This window comes from Pipistrellus hanaki, assembly GCF_964339955.1.
Source record: "Pipistrellus hanaki genome assembly, chromosome: 12".
In the NCBI taxonomy this organism is placed as follows: domain Eukaryota; kingdom Metazoa; phylum Chordata; class Mammalia; order Chiroptera; family Vespertilionidae; genus Pipistrellus; species Pipistrellus hanaki.
In genome coordinates, this window is record NC_140514.1 from 53,725,616 (window position 1) to 53,749,441 (window position 23,826).

Genomic DNA, 23,826 nt, shown 5'->3' on the forward strand with positions numbered 1-23,826 from the left:
CCCATCTCCCCTTTCCCCCGAGAATCATCAGTTCACTCCCCTTCCATACCTCTGATTCTATTATATTCACCAGTTAATGTTGTTCATCAGATTTTTTAAAAATTTTTTTGGTTTTTAGATTCACTTGTTGATAGTTACATATTTGTTGTTCATAGTTTTTATCTTTATTTACTTTCTCTTCCAAAAGAACCCCCTTCAGCAATTCATCTAATTCTGGTTTGGTGGTGATGAACTCCTTTAGCTTTTTTTTTATTGGTGAAGCTCTTTATCTGGCCTTCGATTCTGAGTGATAGCTTTGCTGGGTAGATTATTTTTGGCTGTAGGTTCTTACTATTCATCACCTTGAATATTTCTAGCCATTCCCATCTGGCCTGCATGGTTTCTGTTGAGAAATCAGCTGACAGTCGTATGGGTGTTCCTTTATAGGTAACTACCTGCTTTGCTCTTGCTGCTTTTAATATTCTCTCTTTGTCTTTTGCTCTTGGAATTTAAATTATGATTTGTCTTGGTGTGGTCCTCTTTGGATTCCTTTTGTTTGGAGTTTTGTGCGCTTCCTGGACTTGTAAGTCTAATTCTTTCACCAGGTGGGGGAAGTTTTCTGTCACTATTTCTTTCAGTATGTTTTCGATATCTTGCTCTCTCTCATCTTCTGGGACCCCCATAATTCTGATGTTGGTTCGCTTGAAGTTGTCCCAGAGGTTTCTTACATTATCTTCAACTTTCTGGATTCTCTTGTCTTCTTGCTTCTGCGGAACAGTGTCTTCTGGCTCTTTACGTTCCAAATCTTTGACTTGATTCTTGTGATCTTCCAATCTGTTTTTAGGACTCTGTATAATATTTTTTATTTCAGACAATGTATTCTTTGTTTCTTGTTGATCCCTTATTATTTCTTGTTGATCCCTTATTATTTCTATTTGATCCCTTTTCATATCCTCATAGGTCTCGTTTATTTTATCGGCCTTTTCTAGGAGACTCTTGAACAACCTTATAAGTGTGGTTTTGAACTCTATATCCAGCCACTTTTTGTCCTCCATTTCTTTCGTTTGTGATCTATTTCCTAGTCTCGGCATTTTCTCAGTTTCCCTGATGGAGCGGAGTTTCAGGGTGGAGCCTACAGGCTTGACTTCCGTCAGCCATGCCCTATGATCCCCAGGGTCCTTCAGTACTCGTTGCAAGCACCTCTGAGAGTGAAGTGCCCTGGAGTTTCGCCTGCAACCAAACAGTCTAGGCTCTCCCCCAATGAGCCCCGAACTGGGGTTCAGTTCAGTTGGAAGTGGGGTTGGAGGTGGCATTCAGAGCAGTCTGGAGTCCCCGTCTCCTTCCCGCCAGGGCAATCCCGTGGCACAGCCGACCGTCCCTTCTCAGCGCGCAATGTGCGCGCCTCCTGGACCTCCTTTCACTGTTCCCCCATTCTGCCTTACAGCCCAGCTTCCTCTGGATGAGCCTGGGTCCCCAGGGTCTGGCCCAGAACTGGGGTTCAGAGCAGTCAGATCTGGAGTTCAGCACAGTCGGAGCTTTTATCTCCTTCCCACTAGGGAACGCCAGCCAGGCACTCAGCCACCCTCCTCTCCGGCTCTGTCCTCTCCGTGCGCGCCGCGTGTCTCCGTACCTTGGGCTTTTACAGCTCCTCCGCTCTTCCTTCTGGTTTTCTCCTTGCTTCTCGTTGTAGAATTTCCATTCAGTCGACTTTCCTGTAGTTCTGGGTAATGTCCATTTTATATTTTAGTTGTATTTTATTGAAATAGTTGTGTTTGGCTGCGATTAGGTGTTTACCTGTGCAGCCATCTTGGATCCTCCAGGAAACTCCCTAGGCTCTATTTTGTATACCTCCTCAATGGCATCCCCTTTCACTCTTCCCTGTGCTCTCCGGACTCCTGCCATACCGGCCTCCCTCTCTTATTGGAGCGTGTCATTTCCCTCCTTTCACACACGCCCTCCACAGCTTTGCCCTTAGCGTTCCTGACTTGGGAAGACGCTCTCTCCAACACACACTGAATACACCTGCTCACCTTGCAGATCTCATTCACCTCAACTGGCATTTGCTCAGGAAAACCTCTCCTGACTCTCTGTTTAAGTCACGTTCCTTTATTACACACCCCTTTCTCCAGAAGTGTTTGCTTAATATGTATTAATATATTCATTGTTTATTTGATTGATGCATGACACCCCCACAGTCAGAAAGCTTTATGAGAGCAGAGACCATGTTGTGTATCATTGGTATGCATCTAAGCACATTGACTGAAACATAGAATATACAATAAATATAGAATAGATGGGTAGATTATTTAAAGAATGAGTGAGAAATAGAGTGAGTGAGGAAGGAAGGGAGGGAGAAAGGTAGGAGTGAATTGTGACCAAATAATTTATTCCAGGAGCAATTTTTGTGTACTTTGTACTTGTAGAAGCAGAAAAGTGTCGTAATTTGCCTCTCAGTTTTGTTATCTTAAGTATAATAACAAATACTTCTCTATCGGTGGCAGTGTAATTAAGATTTCTTTTTTTCTGGAAAAAAAAAAGGGAGGGCATTATCTTGAATGTTTGAAAACATTTATATAACTTGAATCTTTATTACCAGTTTTTTGTTAATCCTCACCCGAAGATATTTTTTTCATTGGTTTTATTCATTGAAGGGAGAGAGGAGGGTAAGAGGGAAAGAGAGAGAGAAACATTGATGAGAGAGAGTCATATCAATTGGTTGCCTCCTGCACACACCCCAACTGGGGCCAGGGATCAAACCTGCAACCCACGTACCTGCCCTTGTCTGGGAACCAAACCTGCAACCCTTCGGGCCGTTGCTCTAACCACTTAGCAACATTGACCAAGGCTCACATTATTATTTTTAAAACATGCTCTTATTTCTCATAATGGATGTCTTCTTAATTTATACTTGCCTAGAGTCTTTTTCCCTCAGGCACGAGTAAGTGCTAGAGAGTTGTCATCTCATTTTACGATATTATTGATATCAACAGACCCTTTAAGAATCGGAAAAAATGGTATTGCGAGTGTAATAGTGGCTAATGTTTTCTTTGTCACTTGTTGTTAAAAACAATATTTATATTATGGAATAATTGAAACTGTGGCAAATATGGACAGAACTATAAATAAAACATGTATATATTTCAACCAGCTTTGGGGCTGACACTTCTAAGTGGGAAAAATTGTTTTCCAAATATGACCATTTGACCACCTTACTCATGGGCTTTGGGTATAGAAACTTGAAACCCAAATGTATGTGTCAGAGTGTTTTGTACATCCATTACAACTTGTAGTATCTAAAGTTCCTTATAATCTAAGTGTACTATCGTTAAAAGATTTACCCCATTTTATGTCCCATGTTGTAATTTTTTTCCAAGTTAAAAACTAAAATAATAATTTTGTCTTTGTAGCACTTGAATGCAGAAAGGTCTTACAAGGCCCAGATTTGTACGTTGCATAAATCTCTTGTGAAGATGGAAGAGGAGCTTCAGAAGGTTCAGTTTGAAAAGGTGTCTGCCCTTGCAGACTTGTCTTCCACAAGGGAACTTTGTATTAAACTTGACTCAAGCAAAGACCTTCTTAATCAGCAGCTGGTTGCTAAAGATCAAGAAATTGAAATAGTATGTAATGCATTTAAAATGTTTTATTTTTTCATATTTTTATTATTACTACAGGGTTAGAAAAAAGTTCTATTTTTAATATTATATCAAGCCTGTCTTCCACCTTTAGATTTCTTTTTTAAGTCTCAGAGATTAACTTGACAGCTATATTTCAACAATTCAAGTAAGTAACATAACTCTTCCTCTGAGCATTTATTATAATTCATATTTACTTTTGGCTAGGAGGATTATGAAACATCTTTACATACCAGTCAGTAAAGAATCATGAGGTTGAGGTCTATCAGCTAAATTATAATTTCAATGACATTCTTTTAAGCTAAATTTATTTACCAATTGGGTTCTTTTAAACTGTAATTCGATTGATTATATATACTATATATGACTATATGTGACTATAATGTTCAAAAGATACAGGCCCTTATTCTCAAGGACCTTTCAGTATTGACATTGGGATGAATGTTATACTAATAAATACTCACGGTTTTAGGGAGGGAATTCCTATTCAACCGTGGGTGTCAGGAGGGAGTGGACATGCTAATAAGCACAGAAGAGGTGAGGTGTTTCATTCAGAGGGAACAACATAGGGAATGTATGGAGGTAAAAGCAATTTCTTGAGGGAATAGTAAGAAATTTTCAATGGCCAGTGTAGCATGCATGGGTGAAAATGGCTGGAGATGCATCTGGAGAGAGAGGAGGAACCCTGATCCTAAAGTATATGTATACAAGTTGCGTAGTGTAACTGAAGAATTAACAAATTTTGGTCATGTGTACATTTCTGTTATTTTCAAATCCTATTGAAATTTTAGTTTTCTTAGACTACTATTTGTTAGGAGAATATATTGCATTTGAGAATCATGTATCTAGCTCTGGTTTCTGTAAGAATTTACTGTTTATATTTTATGAATGAAGTATAATGCCAGTATTGTCAGACTCTTCCTTTAATTATTTTTTATTTCAGCAAAAACATTTTAATGATGAAAGTAACTCATACTCACTGTAAAAATTTAAATAATATGCCCTTATTTTTTTCTTTAAAAATACTTTTTAGTTGGTGTTTTCAAATTAGAAAAATAATACATGTAATAATTGAAAAATTTTTTATTTGTAGTTCTGTTTTTTCTTTTCTTTTTTTTTACAATAGCTATCCTAATAGTTGTTAAGTGGTCAGGCTAATGCTCATTGCATTTAAAAATACTCATGACAATCTTTTTGCCTTGAAATTTAGTTATTTATGTTTATATGTTTTTTTCTATAATCTTATATAATAAAAGCCTAATATGCTAAGTGTCTAGTCGTCAGGTTGTCTGTTCAACCCATCAAAGTGTAATGATATGCTAAGGTCACTCAAACACTCACTATCACAGGCCCTGACCACCAGGGGGGCAGACAGATGACCAGTCTCTATATTGTGTACTGACCACCAGGAGGCAGATGCTCTGAGGTTAGCTTGCTACTGGGGCCTGGAAGAGGGGTGTAAAGGAGGGAAGAAATTAAGAGATGTGTTTAACACTGTCAACAATAAAAATATTTTTTTAATGTTTTTATTAGTGAAGTACTGATAGCTGCTAAATCATGGATAACTTGTGAAAACATTAAGCTAAAGGAAGGAAGCCAATCACAATAGACCACACTCATGTTGTGTTATTCCATTTACATGAAATGTCCAGAATAAGACAGATCATAGAAGAAGATTAGGGATTAGTTCAGGCAGATGTTGGGGTGGTGGACAGTGGGTATGTGGGGAGATTCTAATGGGTACTGGGTTTTATTTGCAGATGATGAAAAATTATAACACTAGATTATGAGATTGTGGTGTTATTGCACAACTCTTTTAACATTCTAAAAAAATTAAATTGTGCCTTTGGAATGGGTGAGTTTTGTGGTATGTAAATTATATTCTAATAAACCTTTTACCAAAAAAGGTGACACTCCATTTGGTATTCCTGACAGCAGAGTGTATGAAATTATAATTGCCCATTTTAATGTTAATCAACATACACTAATAAACTTACCAATTTGTTAAACTGAAATAGTGGTTCAACTGAAAGAGATTTTGTCCCCCAGTGTCTGGAGACACTTTGTGGGTGTCACTGCTGGGGTGGGGATGCCACTGGCCTCTCGTAGAGGGCAGGGGTGCTGTAAGCACACTGAGGCATAGGCAGCTCCCTATGCCACATTCTCATCCAACCCAGAAGGTCCCTCCTGTCAAGGTGAAGATACCCTGGACTCGAAGTAGCATCTTGTTTTAATTTACATTTCTTTGATTATTCATAAGAGTAAATTTTCCCACATGTTTCCGAATAGCTATATTTTATAAATTTTCTGTTCACATTTCTCTTTAATTTGTATGAGTTCCTTATATTAAGATATTAACTCTGTATTTTATTTACTGAGTTTGTTTTCTGGCAAATTTTAGTTTATATTGACCATCACTATATTTTTGTTTGGTCAGACATCATTTTTTAATTGTATCTAGTCTAGAAAGTTCTTCCCCTAGCTGCCTCCCCATCCACCAATAATCTCATTTTTAAAGGTATGTTTCTGTTTATTTCAGAGAGGAGTGAAGAGGGAAAGAGTGAGAGAAATATCAATGGTGAGAGAGACTCATTGATCGGCTGCCTCCTGCATGCCCCCTACTGGGGATGGAGCCTGCAACCTTGGGCATGTGCCCTGACTGAGAATCAGTTGGTTCATAGGTAGACACTCGATCACTGAGCCATGCTGGCTAGGCAATAATCTCATTTGTCTTTCTTAACAATGGAATGCAATGATACTCCATAAGTCACTCGCCTCACACAGTAAAAGCAGTAGTCACAGGTTTCACCATGTCAGTCTTGCAGAAATATATAAATAAAATCAAAGCTGGAAATGGAAATTGTTTGCAGTTTGGGATTAATAACTCATTACTTAATGAATTTTCTAATATGATCAAAAAGTTGGTAGAAATGAACTGTGTGTGTGTGTGTGTGTGTGTGTGTGTGTGTGTTTGATAAGAAGGACGACAATATTTCTAATCAAGAAATTAAAAGGGCCATGGCCGGGTGGATCAGGTGGTTAGAGCATCATCCCATACACCAAAAGGTTGTGGGTTGGATTCCTGGTCAGGGCACATACCTAGGTTGCAGGTTTGTTCCCTTTGGGGGTGCATATGGGAGGCAACTGATCAAAGTTTCACTCGCACATCAAAGTTTATCTCTCTCATTCTCTCACATTCATCTCTCTAAAATCAATAAAAAACATATCAATTGAGGAATTTAAAAAAGAAAAAATTAAAGGGGGTTCTTATTTTATTACATAATACAAAAATTTTATAAGTCTTTGATAATCTGTCAGTTAATGAATGAATGGGAATAAGTATAGATATCTTCCTATTGTTGTACAGATGGAGAATGAGTTAGATTCTGCTCGGTCTGAAATAGAACTCCTCAGAAGTCAGATGACAAATGAGAGAATCTCCATGCAGAATCTAGAAGCCTTGCTGGTGGCCAATCGGGACAAAGAGTATCAGACTCAGATAGCGCTTCAAGAAAAGGAATCTGAGATTCAGCTGCTCAAAGAACACCTGTGTTTGGCAGAAAATAAAATGTGAGTTTCTTAGCAGTGTCATAACAAAGTCATATTCCGTAAGTTTTTGATACTTTATTGGCTAGTAGAATTTTAAAGCTGGAATTTATATAATTTAAGCATCCATAATTAGCCATTAATTAAACTGAGCACCAGAAATATTGTGATTTGCCAAAAATTTAGTACTCGTTTCTATTACTTGTTCAGCTAAATTGATTTAAATTTAAGTTTAACCATTGTGTTGATTGTTTCCAGTGGAGCTTTGGGTATAATAAGATGTCTAATCTATAATAATGACTTCAGGAATTATTATAACCAGATTAGAAAAACAAAAAAAACAAAAAACACAACAACAACAAAAAAAACACTTCTGAAACCAGAAGAATTTTTCTATATATGAACCCACCTGGTATTGCTCCTTAATCTTCCCACTTGCCACACGGTGTTTGCTTGTGTACCTATAAGGTACATTCTAGGTACCTGGAAGGATCCTGCATTAACAGAATACTGAAGACTTCCCTTAGAGTAGGGGTGTCGAACTCAATCAGAGAAGGGGCCAAAATCTAAAATCCAGCCTAAATTGCAGGCCGAATGGTTTACTGAACAGTCATAAACTGACAATGTTAACCAGAAATGTGAATTTAAAATGAGTGGAACAATCTTTTCCTTAACAGTGCTGTTAACCAACTCACATGCTATCAAGCAAAACAGTAATATTGGTATCAAGCAAAAGAGTAATATTGGAATGTACCTAAAATGCTCATTGTTTTGTTTTATGGCTAGATGTCTGACACCGTTTTCCCCGGATCGATGAGTCAATGTTCGGTTTTATTTCTTGGGCTGTAGCAACCCGCAAAACAGCATGGAGGTTGTCATCGGTAATGCGTGATCTGTGCTTGTTTTTGTTCAGATTCATTATTGAAAACATCTGTTCACAAAGATAGGTGCTCCCGAACATGGATAGAATACGGGCAGCATGAAGTCGGAGCTCTGGCATTGAGTCAGGGGGCAGTAGAGGGTAGAAGTCCTCAATTTCAACATCCTGAAACCTTGATTTCAGGCCACTGTCAGACTGAAGCTCGATTATCTCCATCTGAAGGTGATAGGGCACATTGTTGACATCAACTGTAAAAGGATTGGCAAAGATGTCAAAGCCTGAGTGCTGTGTTTTAAAGTCAGAGAAGCGCCGCTCAAATTCACTTAGTAAACGGCTAACTTTGGTAGCCAGCCGACTGCAAGGAAAAGTACCAGAAATAGTGGTTGAGATACTCAAACAAACAGGAAAGTGGGCAAGATGGTCCTGTTCCAGTTGGGACTTCCATAGTTGAAGTTTACGCTGGAATGCTGTGATCATGTCAGACATCTTCGTGATGACTTGTTTGCGTCCCTGCAGCTTCAGATTCAGTTGGGCGAGATGCTCGCATATGTCACACATCATAGCAAAATCACATAGCCAGGCGGGATCCGACAGTTCAGGCAAGGGCTTTCCTTTCCTTTCCATGAAAAGAGCAATTTGTTCTCTGAGCTCAAAAAATCTTTTGAGGACTGCGCTCTTGCTCAGCCATCTTACTTCTGTGTGGTATGGCACGTCTCCATGCTCTGCACCCACCTCCTGTAAAAACTGCTGGAACTGGCGATGATTCAGGCCACGTGCCCGTATAAAGTTAATAGTTTTAATGACTGTGGTCATTATGTCATTCATGTCCAGAACTTTTCCACACATAGCCTCTTGGTGGATAATGCAATGATAAGTAATCAAGGGTGTGTGGCAGTGACTTTTTTGCATTCTTTCCTTCATTAGTCCAACCAAGCCTTTCTTTTCTCCGCACATTGAAGGTGCTCCATCGGTAGTTAGCCCCACCAACTTTTCCCAGGGTAATTTAAAATTATTTATAGATTTCCCCACAGCCTCAAATATATCTGTACCATTCGTCGTCCCATGCATGGCAGCTACATCCAAAAGTTCCTCAGTGACAGAGAGGTCAGTCTTCGTAGCACGTATAAAGATGGACAGCTGCGCTGTATCAGTGTTGTCTGTGCTTTCATCGATAGCAAGTGAAAAAGTGAGATAACTGCATGCCTGTTCGGCCAGCTGTGATGATAGATTTCCTGAGAGTTCTTGAACTCTATCTGCAATGGTGTTTCTTGACAAAATGACATTTTGAAAACTCTGTATGTGGTCTGGGCATACTTGCTCACACACTTTTAGCATGCATTGCTTCAAAAAGGCACCCTCTGAAAAACACCTTGAAGTACGGGCAAATTCTTCAGCCACTATAAAGCTTGCTTTCACTGCAGCATCATTTTTCGCTGTAGCCTTTGTAAACATTTGCTGCTGTGATTGTAGTTTGCCTTTTAGTTCTTTAACAATTTTATGCTTTTCTTCCAAAGTATATTTGCCATACTTAACATTATGTTTGGTGTCAAAATGACGACGTATATTGTACTCTTTCATCACTGACACTGTCTCATAACACAATATACACACTGGTTTGCCCTCTCTAAGCACAAACATGTATTCATTTTCCCATTTGTCATTAAATTGTCTGCCTTCACCGTCAACTTTTCTTTTCCTGGACATTTTGGGATCAATATTGGCAGTAAAAGCTGTAGTTTATTGGAAATCTGCGTTAGAAGGAAAAAGTTGAAAACTGCACAGGGATAGCTTGATTTGGCAGATGGAGTGGAGGAAAAAAAAGTCAGTCAATAAATGCCTGGCTGGGTACAGATAGCAGATTCTGTTGCGATTTTTATGCCTGCACTTTATGCCAGGAACTGGCAGCTTCTGCTGTGTATTTTTTATGCCCGCACACTCACTCTCTCCTCTGCTCTGCCACCCGCACAACCACATCGGATGCCGGACTATAGGTCACGCCTCCTGAATCTCGCGTGACTTGTTATCTATGCGCATGCGTAATAGATAGCAAGTACCGGCCAGCGAGGCGGCCGCGAGATCACAAGCCTCCTATGTCACCGCGCGTCATTGTGATGGAACGCAGCGGAGTGCAGTGATGACAGCGCGGTGCAGGCCACATTGCAAGGCCTGGCGGGCCGGATTTGGCCCAAGGGCGTTCTGTTTGACATGTGTGCCTTAGAGCATTGATTGTGGCTGCTGCTTTCAGCATCCCAGCACCATTAGCAGCTTATTCCAGGACCCTGCTGGAAGGGTGGGTGGAAATACCTGCCTGGATAGTGAGTGTTCTGTTGTTAAACTTGGTCTGTTGCTAACCTCTCACCAAAAACAGAAGCATGGGGACCCCCAGCCTCTGTTCTATTCTGTCTCCCCTAGAACACTTTTTCATCCAGCCTCAACTCGGCCCTTCTGTCTGAGCTTGGGGCCTGGGGAGGAATAGGAACCATGATCTCGGGAATCAGGCACTCACAGGAGCCCCTGACTGAGCCCAGCCTGCAAAGCTGTTTGCAGGTTATGGCAGCTGTCACTGAGTCCTTCTTAGTCGCTGCAGCTGGGCTGCTGTGCTACCTTTAATCGGTTCTGCCAGGTCACTTTCTCAAGCCGGAGTGGAAATCTCTTAAGAATGTAACCTTAAAGGCTACCTTCTGTTCTAGACTGGCTGACCAGTACTGTCCCTTACACGGGCAAACACGATCAGCTTGTGTGTCCTAGAGTGTCGTCCTGGGAACAAGCAGCGAGGGCAGAGCGCTCTTACAAGCAGCCTTCGTCTCCGTCGTTATCTTCCTGATGCAGGGCGCCATCTGATGGGGGTTTGTGGCATGGGTTAACCCTAAAGGAGATCCTGTTAAATGGAGGAGAGTGTGTGCAGGAATATCAGATTTAATTCTGAGTGTACACAAAGCACATGGTTGATCTAATATATTACAGACCATATGAATTCCGGTTTTGATTACTTGGTTATACCATTACTTAAGAGTATAATGCTTTAAAGTACTTTTCTAAAAAATAATGTGCTATAAACAGATGATAGACACAGATAACAGATAATATTACGTCATGTAAACACAAGGAAACTGATGCAGAGAAAGTTTAACTAACTGAATGTGATTGGCACACCTTAAGCTTTTTAAGTAGGCTACCTGTACATTTACTACACCCAAAATTGGCAAATATGTCCATAAAGATCATAGTTTGGCTTGGATCCAGCTAAGGAAACATTGCCAGCATGGTTCAGAATGTTCTAGACTTTAAAGTCTAATCAACTCTCTCTGTTACATTCTGCCACACAGGGCCATCCAGAGTAGAGATGTGGCTCAGTTCAGGAATGTCGTCACACAACTGGAAGCTGACTTAGAAATTACCAAAAGACAGCTAGGGACCGAGCGCTTTGAAAGGTGAGTTGGTCTCTATGCAGTATTTAGGCTGGGAGCATTCTTTCTCAGATAACAACAGATTCTGGTTATTCCATGATGCCTAGGTTTTAAAGTGTGAATTGAACTTCAGTTTCACCACTGGATTAATAATGCCACTGAATACAAAATTCAAAAGTTTTGTTTTAAACTTTTTTTTTGCATTAGGGAAAGGGCTGTGCAAGAACTTCGCCGCCAGAATTACTCAAGTAATGCTTATTATTTGAATTCTACGATAAAGCCAAATGCTAAATGTCGTTCACCAGAACGTGCTCTCCACCGATCTCCTGACCGAGGCCTGGATCGATCTCTAGAAGAGTGAGTGGCTTAAGGGTCCATTCTCTGGGGTCCATATAGCAGTATATACAGTGACTATTTGAAGATGTAAGGAAACGCAGTAACAGTCTGTCGAGAATAGTGCTATTGAAACATGGATTAGTTATAGTCACATAAAAATGAAGTTTTTTTACTTATTTTTATATAAATATTCTAAAGTGAAAGATCTCTATTTTATCTGTTTACATAAATTTTATTTTTAAAATATAATTTTCTTTTTATTTCTACATCCATTTGTATTAAATTTTAGTTGAATTTTTAGAGAAAGAGATGGGGGAGAGGGGAAAGACTTCCACAGATCCGCATTATCTAATTCTAAAACCAGATAAAGACACTACAAAAAAAAATAAAATTATAGACCAATATCCCTGATGAACATAGATGCTAAAAATCTCAACAAAATATTAACAAACTAAATCCAGCAGTACATTAAAGATTTATTCCAGGATGATGGTTTGTAAAATATCTGCAAATCAATAAATGTGATATAGTACATAAACAAAATGAAGAATAAAAATCTTCTCATTATATCAATACATGCATAAAAAACATTTGGTAAAACCCAGCACCCATTTATGATAAAAACTCTCCGCAATGTGGCAATAGAGGGATCATACCACAACATAATAAAGGCCATATATGACAAAACCAGACCCAACATACTCAATGGGCAAAAACTAAAAACATTTTCCTTCATATCAGAATGAGCCATGATGTCTGCTTTCACCACTCATATTCAACTAAGTTCTAGCCACAGGGATCATATAGGATGAAGAAATAAAAGGCATCCACCCAAATAGAAGAAAGTAAAACTCATTGTTCTCAGATAACATGATATTGTACATAGAAAACCTTGAACCCTCCATCAAATGATTTGATAGAATAAATGAATTTGGCAAAATATCAGGAAATCAGTAGCATTCTTATACACCAATAAGGAAATCTCAGAAAGAGAAATTAAGAAATAATCCTATTTACTGTTACAACAAAAAAAAAATAATAATCTGTACTTTGAAAACTATAGTATATTGAAGAAAAAAATTGAGTAAGATACAAATAAGTGTTTTTAATAGTTTGAAGAAGGATAGGTGTTAGTTCTTCTTTAAATGTTTGGTAAAATTCACCTATGAAATTATCCAGTCCAGGACTTTTGTTTGCTGAGAGTTTTATCATTGCTGCTTCAATTTTATTAGTTATAATCATCTACTCAGGTTTTCTGATTCTCCTGATTCAATTTGGGGGAATGTATTTCCTAGGAATTTATTCATTTCAATTTGTTATTCAATTTTTGGCATATAATTGTTCATATTATTTTTCTATAACCTTTTATAATTGTTACTTCTCTTTTATTTCTAATTTTATTTATTGCATTCTCTCTTTTTTATTATTTATTTATTTATTTATTTATATATTTATTTATTTATTTATTTTTGTGGTCACTCTGGTTAAAGGTCTGTCAATCTTTTTTTATTGTGTCAAAGAACCAGTTCTTTGTTTCGTTGATCTTTTGTATTTTTTTTTAGTCTCCATGTCATTTATGTCTACTGTGATCTTTATTATTTCATTTCTTCAGTTTACTCTGGGCTTTTTTGATGTTGCTTCTTTTCTAATTCCTTTGAGTTAACAGTTAGATTGTTTATTTGAGATTATTCTTGTTTGTTGAGGTAGGCTATCTTTGAGAATATTTCATGTGTACTTGAGAAGAATGTATATTCTGCTGTTATGGAATAAAATATTCTGTAAATATCAAGGTAGTTTTCAACTACCCTATGTATTTTGATTGGAGTATTTAAGCCACTTATATTTAAAGTGATTTATTGATACATACAAATTTATTGCCATTTCATTCTCTATCACCTCTTCCTCCTCCTCCTTCTTCCTTCTCAGTCTCTTTCTCTTCATTTTTCTTCATTTTTAAGAAACCCCTTTAATATTTCTTATAATACTGGTTTATTGGTTATAAACTCCTCTAGCTTTTTCTTGTCTTTGAAACTCTTTTTCCTTCCATTTTAAATGATAACCTTGCTGGGTAAAGTAATCTTGGGTCTTTGCTTTTCATTACTTTGAATATTTGATGCTAATCCCTTCTGGCCTGAAATGTGTCTGTTGAGAAATCAGCTGCCAATCTTATGGGAGCTTCCTTGTATGAAGCTAACTGTTTTTCTCTTGCTGCTTTTCAGATTTTCTCTTTGTCTTTAACCTTTGCCTTTTTAACTATGATGTGTCTTGATATGGGCCTCTTTAGGTACATCTTGTTTCGGACTCTCTGCGCTCCCTGGACTTATGTTATTTCCTTCACCAGGTTAGGGGAATTTTCACCCATTATTTCTTAAAATAGATTCTCAATACCTTGCTTTCTCTCTTGCTCTCTCTTTTATTTTTTCTTGTACCTCTATGATGTGAATGTTGTTATGCTTCATGTTGTCTCAAATATCCCTTAAACTATCCTCATTTTAGAATTATTTTCCTTTGCTGCTCTAATTGAGAGTTTTTTACTATTGTACTTTGTCTTCTAAATTTCAGATTCAGAATCTGCTTCATCCAGCCTACTGTTTGTTCCTTATAGTGTATTCTTCATTTCAGATACTGTATAATGCCTTTTTGACTGCTTCTTCTTATGTTCTTATGGTTTCTGTATATATTTTTATGCTTGCTATCTCTTTGTTGAAGTTCTCACTAGTTCCTTTAGCATCTTTATAAACATATTTTTGAACTCAAAGTGCTTGCCCTCGTTTTTATTTAGCTCTTTTTTTTTTTTTTTTTTTTTTTTAGATTTCTCCTGTTCTTTTATACTTGGGCATGTTTCTCTGTCTTCCTATTTTGTCTGTCTCTTTGTGTTTGTTTCTATGTATTAGGTAGAGCTATATCTCCCAGTCGTGGTAGGGTGGACTTATGTAGTAGGTGTCCTGTGGGGCCCAGTGGTGCACTCCCTTTCCTCACCTGAGCTGGGTGCTCTAGTAATGTCCCTGTGTGTGTTATGTGGGCCCTCCTGTTGTGATTGAGTCTTGTGCTTGCTATTGGCCTGTTCATTAGTGAGTTTGACATTCAGAATGGCTGAGTATGAGGATTGTTCCTGATCACAGAGTATGAGTGCTGTGCAGGTGCTAACCACATAAAGTAGAATCTCCTCAGCAGGGTCTGGTGCCTGCCAAGATCTTCCTTTGGATATGCCACTTTTGCAGTCAATTGGATCCTGCTCTGATGTTGTCTGAAGCTGGCCCCTGGGCATTTTGAGAGAGACTCTGGTGCATGTCAATGTCACACACTGCCTGTGACTAGCTCAGAGCTACTTGTTTGGAGCTACAAAGTGATCCATAGATTGTGGCTGCTTCTGCTGGGCCTTGATGTGTGTGGGAGACCAAGCTGCATACCAAGGCCAGCTTCTACTGGCACCAAGCCTGGGGACAGGTCATCAAAAGTTAAAAGGCATCTGCAGTTTTCCTTTGCCTGCCTCCACCTGCTGACTGCCATCAGTCACTGGAAGAGCCTCTTACAGAACTAAATTGCATGCAGTAGGTTGTCAGTGAGTCACCAGATAGGAAACGTGGTGTTCACCAGATTGATACAAGTTCAAACTCTTACCAGTGCTGGGTCAGAGGCCACTCAACAAAAGTCCCAGGATATGCAAAGTCTAGCTACCGCCTGCCAGGTTCCTGCAGACCTTTGTAGTAGGGCAGAGTCTCAGGGAGTGGTCAGTCAGGGCAAGGCCAGCAGAGTTTTTCAAGACTAAACAGACCAAAATTTGGCCAGTTGAGGGAGGGCTCTGTGAGAGAAAAATGGACCTCAATCTAGAGCCACACTACTCAATCTGTCCCAGATTCAGTGCACGCCTCCTTGGCAGGAAGGGACCATCAAGAGTCGGGATGAGGCCACCTGGAACCCAGAGGTTGAATCTAGTGTATCTCCCTTGATGGGAAGGCACCCACCAAGTTCACAGGAAAGTGGGGGGATTTACCCCATCTCAAAGCCACATAACTCAGTCAGGGATACCCCTGAGTCTGCTGGGACCTCTATTCCATGGCCCTGTCAGCTGACTTCTCAGCAAAGCATGAGCTCTGCAGGCTGTGGCAACAGGGAATTGAGAGGATGGGGCTTTCGGATTTCCCCAGGCTGATGCCATAAGGAAGGGAGTGCTCCACCCCAAAAAAATGGCATCTATAGTTTGAGTATGGGACTCAGCACAGGGATCCTGGCAGCTGCCCCTTTGACTCTCTCCCCGAAGTTATAGACCTCTCTCTCCTCACAGTTCTCTAGTCTGCTCTGCCCGCTCTCTGCTGGAATACAGGTGACTGGCTGTGAATAAGATTTTGTGTGTTGCTGCTCTAAGAAGATGTTTGGTTCTCCAACATACCCCTACCTCTTCCGTGCAGGACAGAATCCCTGCTGGTTTTCACAGCCAGATTCTATGTGGGCTCTTCTTCCCAGGTCTGGTGCTCTGGGCCAGGGAGCTAGGTGAGGGTTTGAGACCCCATGCTTCGCATGGGAAACCCCCTGCAATTGAGATATCCCTCCAGAACCTCAACTGCCACCTGTGGGTGCAGATTGGCCTTTTTTTGTGTCTCTGCCCTTCCTCCCATTTTTGATGTGGCTTCTTCTATTAATCCTTGGTTATAAGACTTCTGTTCAACTAATTTTTACTTGATTATTCAGGTTGTTCTATATTTAGTTGCAATTCCAGTTCTCCTTGGAGGAGGTGAGTGTAAATTCTACCTACTCTTCCATCATCTTGAATCTTCTTACTTAACTTTTGCTGTTAGTTTTAAATGGTATCCTTTGATGGCCACCTCTTTAGACAATAAATTTACTTAATTTGCTTTCCTACTACCACTGGTCTGTTTCTTATCCCTTTGCCTTTTCCAGGCTGTCATATAAATGAAATCTTATCGTATGTAGTCTATCATGTCTGACTTTCACTCAGCATAACATATTTGAGATTTCCCCAGGTTTTCATGTATTTCAGATGTTATTGCATATTCCTTTTAACTGCTGAATAATAATATTCCATTGTGTGGATGTACCAGTTTGGTTTTATTTTACTTTTTATTTGTAAAGAATTACAGTATAACTGGTAGGTGCAAAAATAGTTATAGAGAGTTAGCCATGTTCTTCCCCCAGTTTACCAATGACAATATCTTACAAAGAAATTAACATTGGGTACAATGTTAATATAGACCTTTTTCAGTTTTTACCAGTTTTTGCCTGCACTCATTGTATGTACAGCTTTTTTTACACACCACCCATATTTCATCACCACAATCAAGACACTGAAATGTTCCATCAGCAATAAGGAACTCAATCCCTCATGATATCCCTTCATAGTCAAAGCACACACCCACCACTTGGCAAACACTAATTTCTTCTACACCTGTATAATTCTGTCATTTTGATAATGTTATAGAAACAGAATCATAAATACTATGTAACTTTTGAGATATATATATTTTTCATTTAGCACAATGTTCTTTCATTTAGCACATATTATTATATTCAAGTTGTATATAATAATAATCCATTCATTTTTATTGTCGACTATGATTCCAAGACATGGATGTATCACCATTTGTAAAAACTGAGCAAAAAGGTTGGTAAAAATCTTCAGTATTGCTGAAGTAATATTAGAATATATTTTTACACATGGTGAAATCTTTGAATTAAAAATATTAATCTGTACAATTTTCTTCTCTCTCATAGGAATCTTTGCTATAGAGATTTCTGACATGCGAAAAGATTCTTCACATCCTTGGGAAAGGTCAAAATGTCAAACTGATTTTTTTTTCTATTTGATTGCATTTATTTTTGAATCCTTGACAATGTTAAATGTATATATTAACTTTGTGCCTCTGAATCTCTTTTCTCATGTGCCAAATTGCAGAGATCAGAGATGACTTATAAAAATAAAAATGTGTGTGGCTCTTTCTACCCATACAGTAATAGTGAGTGTAAAACCCACTGTTAACTATCCGGAGTAAATAAAGAAGCTTATGAAAAGAAGGAAAAGTGTTTTTTACAAAACTGATTTCCTTTCCTTTCGTGGTACCTCATATAATTGGATGGTTATTTTTCTTAGTTATTTATCCTTTCTTGGCTGGAGAAGTTCTGCCAAAACAGGCACAGTTTGCTGATACTGGCCTGGGTCTCAATATGCCACTTTGGACCCAGCCCAATGCAAATTCCAGGCCACATTCTGATTTCAAAGCAACAGATAGTAGGAGATTGTCAGGATTTTAAATCCATAATATTGTACCACTGATTAACATACATTTCTGCAATTGTGTTTACCTATACTATTTTTTAGAAAGGCAGGTGATGCTATATCTGTCAAGAATGTAAGATTTTTTAAATCTGTATTTTTAATAAGTTTTCTCTAAAACATTAAAGTACTACAATCAACTTAATTGCCATTTTACTTATTTTTTATTGTTTTTTGCCTGTGGCAGCTGTTTGTTTTCAGAGTAACATCTCCATTGGTGTTTTCTTATTTCCCCTAAAGTCCCCTAAATCTCTTCCCTTTTCTGTCCATTGATTTTGAATTAAGAGCCTGAACAGTACTGCATTTAACTAATATTAGCTATTTATATTCTTGCCATTTTAGTAAAAAAAATAAAAAATAAAAAGTTCTGTCATTAACAGTATTCATAGGATGTAGACAGTTTCTCATTGTATATAGTCACTATTTAGTATAACAACAATAATGTAGGGCGGGGCCCTGATTTAGGTCTTGTTTAATCATTATCACTCTGATATTTTGCCATAAAGCTATACTTCATATATACTTTAGTTTGATTTTTAAAAACCTTGAGTTTTATTCATCTAGTTCAAGACCTTAATTATAGATTGGTTTAAAAATTGAATAATTTAAAGCATGGTATTCTTTTATAAACATTTTGGACAATAATATTAAAAATGTTTTGGGTTAAAAAAAAGTTGTTGGTGCACTGACTGCTGAGGGGGCTGCAAATCAGGCCCAGAGAGAGGCCTTAAGAGAGAAGCAGGGTCTGGTCCGTAGCCTCTGAGGCTGCTTTTGATCAGCACTTGCCTCTCTCTTTCTCTCTGGGCCTGGCCAGCAGCTGCGCCTCCATTTCTCTCCAGGCCTCCACCAGGGCTGCTGATCAGCCCCACCTTTCTGATCAGGCCCCATTGATAGGCCCAGAGATGCTGACTGGCATAGAAACCGACCAATCAGAACCAAATCTGGGTCAACTGTGAGAAGCCAATGGCTTCCTAGGAGGAGGAGCTTTTGATGCTAACTGGCATAGAAACTGACCAATCAGAACCAAATTGGCCAGCAGAGGGGGGCAGTAGTAGGGGACTAGGCCTGCAGGGGAGGGCAGTTGGGGGCCATCATGCCAACAGCAGAAGGCAGTTGGGGGTGATCAGTCTGGCAGGGAAGGACAGTTGGGGGTGAAATCAGGCCAGCAGAGTTTGTTTTTTAGTTTTTTTCTTTCTCTTTTGCAGTTTCTTAAAGTGAAATGTTAAGTTGTTGATAAATCAGAAACCTTTTTTAAGAAGGTGCTTATAGCTATGATTCCCCTCTAACCATATTGTTTAATATAATCACTTCTACAATTTTATTTATTTATTTTTAATTGTAATACAATACACATAACATAAAATTTACCATCTTCACCATTTCAAGATGATAGTGGGTGTAAGTTGTTGATGAGTAGTGAAAAGGATCAGGTCTTATAAAAATACATGCACTTAATGGCCACAAAAGAAAAAGAACCCAAATTCATTAATAACAGGAGTTTATTTATGTAGTGGGAAGCTCATCAGTATTTCTCTGTTGAGGTTCGAAGAGAGATGTGGCAGATGAACCCAGCAAGTGGCCAGAGAGGGTGGGCCGAGCTCCGAGGCAGAGGAACACTCTCCTCATGAGAAAGGCGAGCTCTCCGGCTGAGAAACACACTCCTAGTGTCCTTTCTGAGTCCCGTCTTCTTCTATGTCTCTACGTTACGATATTGGGGGAACCCACTTCCCTCTGTTCTGTATGGAGGCGTAACTGACATACACATTATATTAGTTTCAGATGTATAGCATACTGGTTCAATATTTGTATACATTGTGAAATTATCCCAATAAGTCTAGGTAGCATCTGTCACCACACATTGTTACTCACTTTTTCCCTGGGATGAAAACTTTCAAGATGTACCCTGAGCAACTTCCAAATATGCAACACCGTGTTGTTAACTACAGGTGCCGTGTTGGACAAGACCCCATGGTGTCTGTATTAGACATGAACTGTAATCGGTAGCTGTGCCCTTGGACTTCCTTTGCCTGTTTTACTCATCCCCCACCCGTCTCTGGCCACCACCAATGTGTCCACGGTATCTGTGCACTTGGTTTTATAAGTGAGATCATGTGGTATTTGTCTTTGGCTTATTTCACTTTGCATAATGCCCTCAGGATTCATCCCTGTTGCTGCAAAGGGCAAGATTTTATTATTTTTTATGGCTGAATAATGTCCCGTTGTATGTGTCCCTGTGTGTGATCACATTTTCTTCATCCATTATTCACTGATGGAACCTCAGTTTGTCCTTTAATTTACAAATCTTTGCTATTGTAAATAAGGCTGCAGTGAACATGGGTGCATGTATCTTTCTGAGTTAGTGTTTTCATGTTCTGTAGATGAATACCCAGAAGTACAATTGCTGGATTAGATGATAGATTATGTTTAATTTTTTGGCAGAACCTCCACTCTGTTTTTCATAGTGGCTTCACCAATACTTGGTAACATTGCCAACAGAACACAAGTGTTCCCTATTCATGTTCTTTTCAACACTTGTTATTTGTCTTTTTGGTATTAACCTTTTTAACAGGTGAGAGGTGATATTTCATGGTGTGTGTGTATGTGTGTGTGTTTAAATCCTCACCAAAAGTTATGCTTTTGTTGATTTTAGAAGAGGGGGGGGGGCGGGGAGAGTGAGAGAGAGAAACCTTCATGTGAGAGAGACACATCAATCGGTTGCCTCCCAGATGCGCCCTGAACGAGTGGGGATTGACCCCGCATGTGCCCTGCCTGGGAATCGAACCAGAACCCTTTGGTGCAGAGTCATGTCCCAACCAGTGGAGCCATACAGGCCTGGGTCGTTGTGCTTCTGATTTGCATTTTCTTAATGATTTGTGATGTTAAGCACCTTTTCATATACCTGTTGGCCATCTGTATGTCTTCTTTGGAAAATGTCTATTCAGATCCTCTGCCCATTTTTAACTCAAATTGGTGTGTTGTTGTTTCTTTGCTTTTGCTATTGAGTTTCTTTTATATTTTGGATATTAATCCCTTATCTGACACAGATTTGCAAATATTTTTCTCTGTTCAGTAGGATGCCTTTATATGTTGTTAATGGCTCCCTTTGTGCAGAATCTTTTTGTGCTTTAAATTTCTTGTTGCTATGCTCACAGGGAAATTTTGCATTTTATTCTTAAGTTTTTAGAAGATGAAAGCCAACTCATACAGCTTCAACAAATAAGATAAAATATATAAATTCCCACTTTTGTCCTTACGGAAATGAGGAATTATTTTATGTTTATTTTGCTTTTTTGGGTAATGTTAATTATATGTCTGTAACACTGAGCTTGTATCTATTTAGGCAAGACAAATATAGTGTCCTGTTTTAAAGCATTAAGGAAAAAATCCATCTTCTGCTTAGTAGCAATGTACTTTTGTTTTATTGAGCTAGATTTATACCAGATTTATCTCAGTAGAAAGCAAATATTATGGTAATTATTTATGCATTGCAACATCTGAAATAATAGAAATGTCATTTTATAATACTGAGAAATGGGAGACTTTTGACTCCTTGATATGACAGAAATCTCTTCTGCTTCCTCAATTTTCATAACAAGTTGTGGAATCCCGGAGTGTTATTAAAGGTCCAGTTTCAATCGGAAGTGAGCCTAGCTCAAGGGCAGCGGGTTACTCCATCTGTACATGTGTGTGCTTCAGGATAGCAGTGTCTAGACAAACAGGCCTGCGGTTCGGATTGCTTCTGGTGAGAGTAATGGAGAGAATCAGGATCATGACTCACGGTTGTCTTGTTTCTGACTCTATTTTCCAAAGAAAATGTGCATGTGTTTTAGTATAATTGACATTATGTCCATTTTCAGACATGCAACATGATACTTGTATATGTCACCAAGAACAGTGTTATCCGTACTTAAGTATAAGCATAAGTTGGTGTTTATTTTCATAATGTTCTTGCCATTCTCTTGGTGGACTGTTGCAACATTTCACCAATTTATCCTCAAGCACCGTGACTTTAAGATGTTCAATAAATATGTGTTGAACAAACACATGCATGAAACCTATTTTTATATCCATGAGGATGAAATTTTTCCCTCAGTACTTTTCTGTGACCCCAAGAACTCACTGACCTGGGCAGCCCGTCTTCCATGGTTTCCAATGCCATGAACCGGCTGGTAGCATACATGCCTGCCCACGGGCAATGCCACTGCTCCACCGAGGGGTTCTCCTGTTTACATTTTTAAACATGGCCCACCTCTCTAGCTTCTAAAAATGTCTAACTAAATGAAGCATCGCTCTATGTAATGATTTATATAATCATTTCTTCAGGAAATAAAGAGCAAGACAGAGAGGGTCTTTGCAAAAGCGAGTTAACGGCAGACCTGAAGACGGTCACAGGCAGGAACAACGCGAGAGCTCTAACGTGGAACACAGAGCTGTGAGGTTCAGAGACCAGGTTCGTCCCCGGTGCAGCAAGGCCCTCGGCCATTTTCAGGGCTTCTGTTTGGACAAGGACAGTTACTCCGGGGGCTTGTAGGCCTCAATACAAGGACCTGATTGCCTGTATTTGGGGAAACCCATATTGGCTGCCTTTTTTAAAACATGCCTCTTAATGACAACTACACATGCTGCTGAAAACTTTTAAATAGGTGATTAAAACTCTGGCTTTATATACCCACATAAGCCCAAAACTTTTGATATCCTATTACAAAAAAATGTTGATAAGTTAAAAAATTTATGAATTGTATTTGTAACCATAACCTCACATTTGCTCCAAGAGAAAAAGAAAAAGGTATTTTTCTCTTAAATGAACTTTTAGTAAATCATGGCTACTGCTACAGCTGAAGGACATTGACTGTTGCAGCCCCCGTTGTAACACTTTTCAAATCCCTCTGCTTACCCACCAACCTCTGTTATCTGTGAGCTTTGAATTGGTCAGAGACAAAGATTTCCAGGAGCTCCAAAGATAAATGGCTTCAGGTTTTCCCCAAGCCCCCATCTGGCGCTGGCCTAGCCTTCAGAGGTTTTGAAACAAACCCCTTGGCCAGGGAAAGTGGGTAATTCATGCATGCAGCAGCAGAAGAGCTTCTCCCTTTGTAGCAGTGAATGGCAGGTTTACACAGGTCAGCGATGAGGGAGATGCGGGAGAATGAATAGGGAGAGTCTATCTGCGGAGCTTCCGCAGCTCAGCAAAACCAGCCAGGCCGGCCGTCCCTCCGGCCCCGGGCCTTGTTGTGGAGCTCGGAGCACACAGAGCAGACATCTCCGGGCCCACCCGGGAAGCAGGAGTTGTCCTTGTTTTCTGGCAAACAAGGCCTCTCTGCCCAGGATCTCACAGGAGGGCAGACCTGAGAGCTCATCTGCCGGAGACCCACGGCGGGCTAGAGAGAAAACTCCCTGTAGGGACGAGGGGAGAAGTATGTGATCTCAATGTTTTATATTTTAGAAAAAATCTAATAATAAGTAAATAATGAAATCTTAGCAGCATCTCATAGAATGCACGTTTTGTTGTAAAGAATTATCCAAAAAAGTACACAATGGAAATGTTTATTAAACTTAGTGAGTTATCACAAATACCCATCAACCCCCTGCCTGGATCAAGGTACGGAGCCCATGGAGTATCTCAGCGTTTCCCTTGGTGCCCCCATGTCAGTCACTATTCCTGCCCCCAACCCCGTAGCCTGCAGATAACCAGGGTCCTGATTCCTAAGACTTATAACTTAGTTTAGTTTGTTTGGAGAGTTCTATAAAAGGAATCATACT

At 39.2% G+C, this 23,826-nt stretch overlaps 1 protein-coding gene across 1 annotated transcript in view; it reads left to right on the top strand.

Annotated features, from left to right (window-relative positions):
* Window positions 1-18,213, top strand: part of LOC311630856 (testis-specific gene 10 protein-like) — a 220,543-nt gene extending 202,330 nt beyond the window's left edge. The window contains exons 16-20 of the mRNA XM_084900345.1: window positions 3,387-3,596; window positions 6,979-7,181; window positions 11,364-11,468; window positions 11,652-11,801; window positions 17,511-18,213. Coding sequence (XP_084756471.1) covers window positions 3,387-3,596; window positions 6,979-7,181; window positions 11,364-11,468; window positions 11,652-11,801; window positions 17,511-17,535 — 693 coding nt within the window. The 3' untranslated portion in view covers window positions 17,536-18,213. The remainder of the gene's footprint in view (window positions 1-3,386; window positions 3,597-6,978; window positions 7,182-11,363; window positions 11,469-11,651; window positions 11,802-17,510) is intronic.
* Window positions 18,214-23,826: the final 5,613 nt, after the last annotated feature.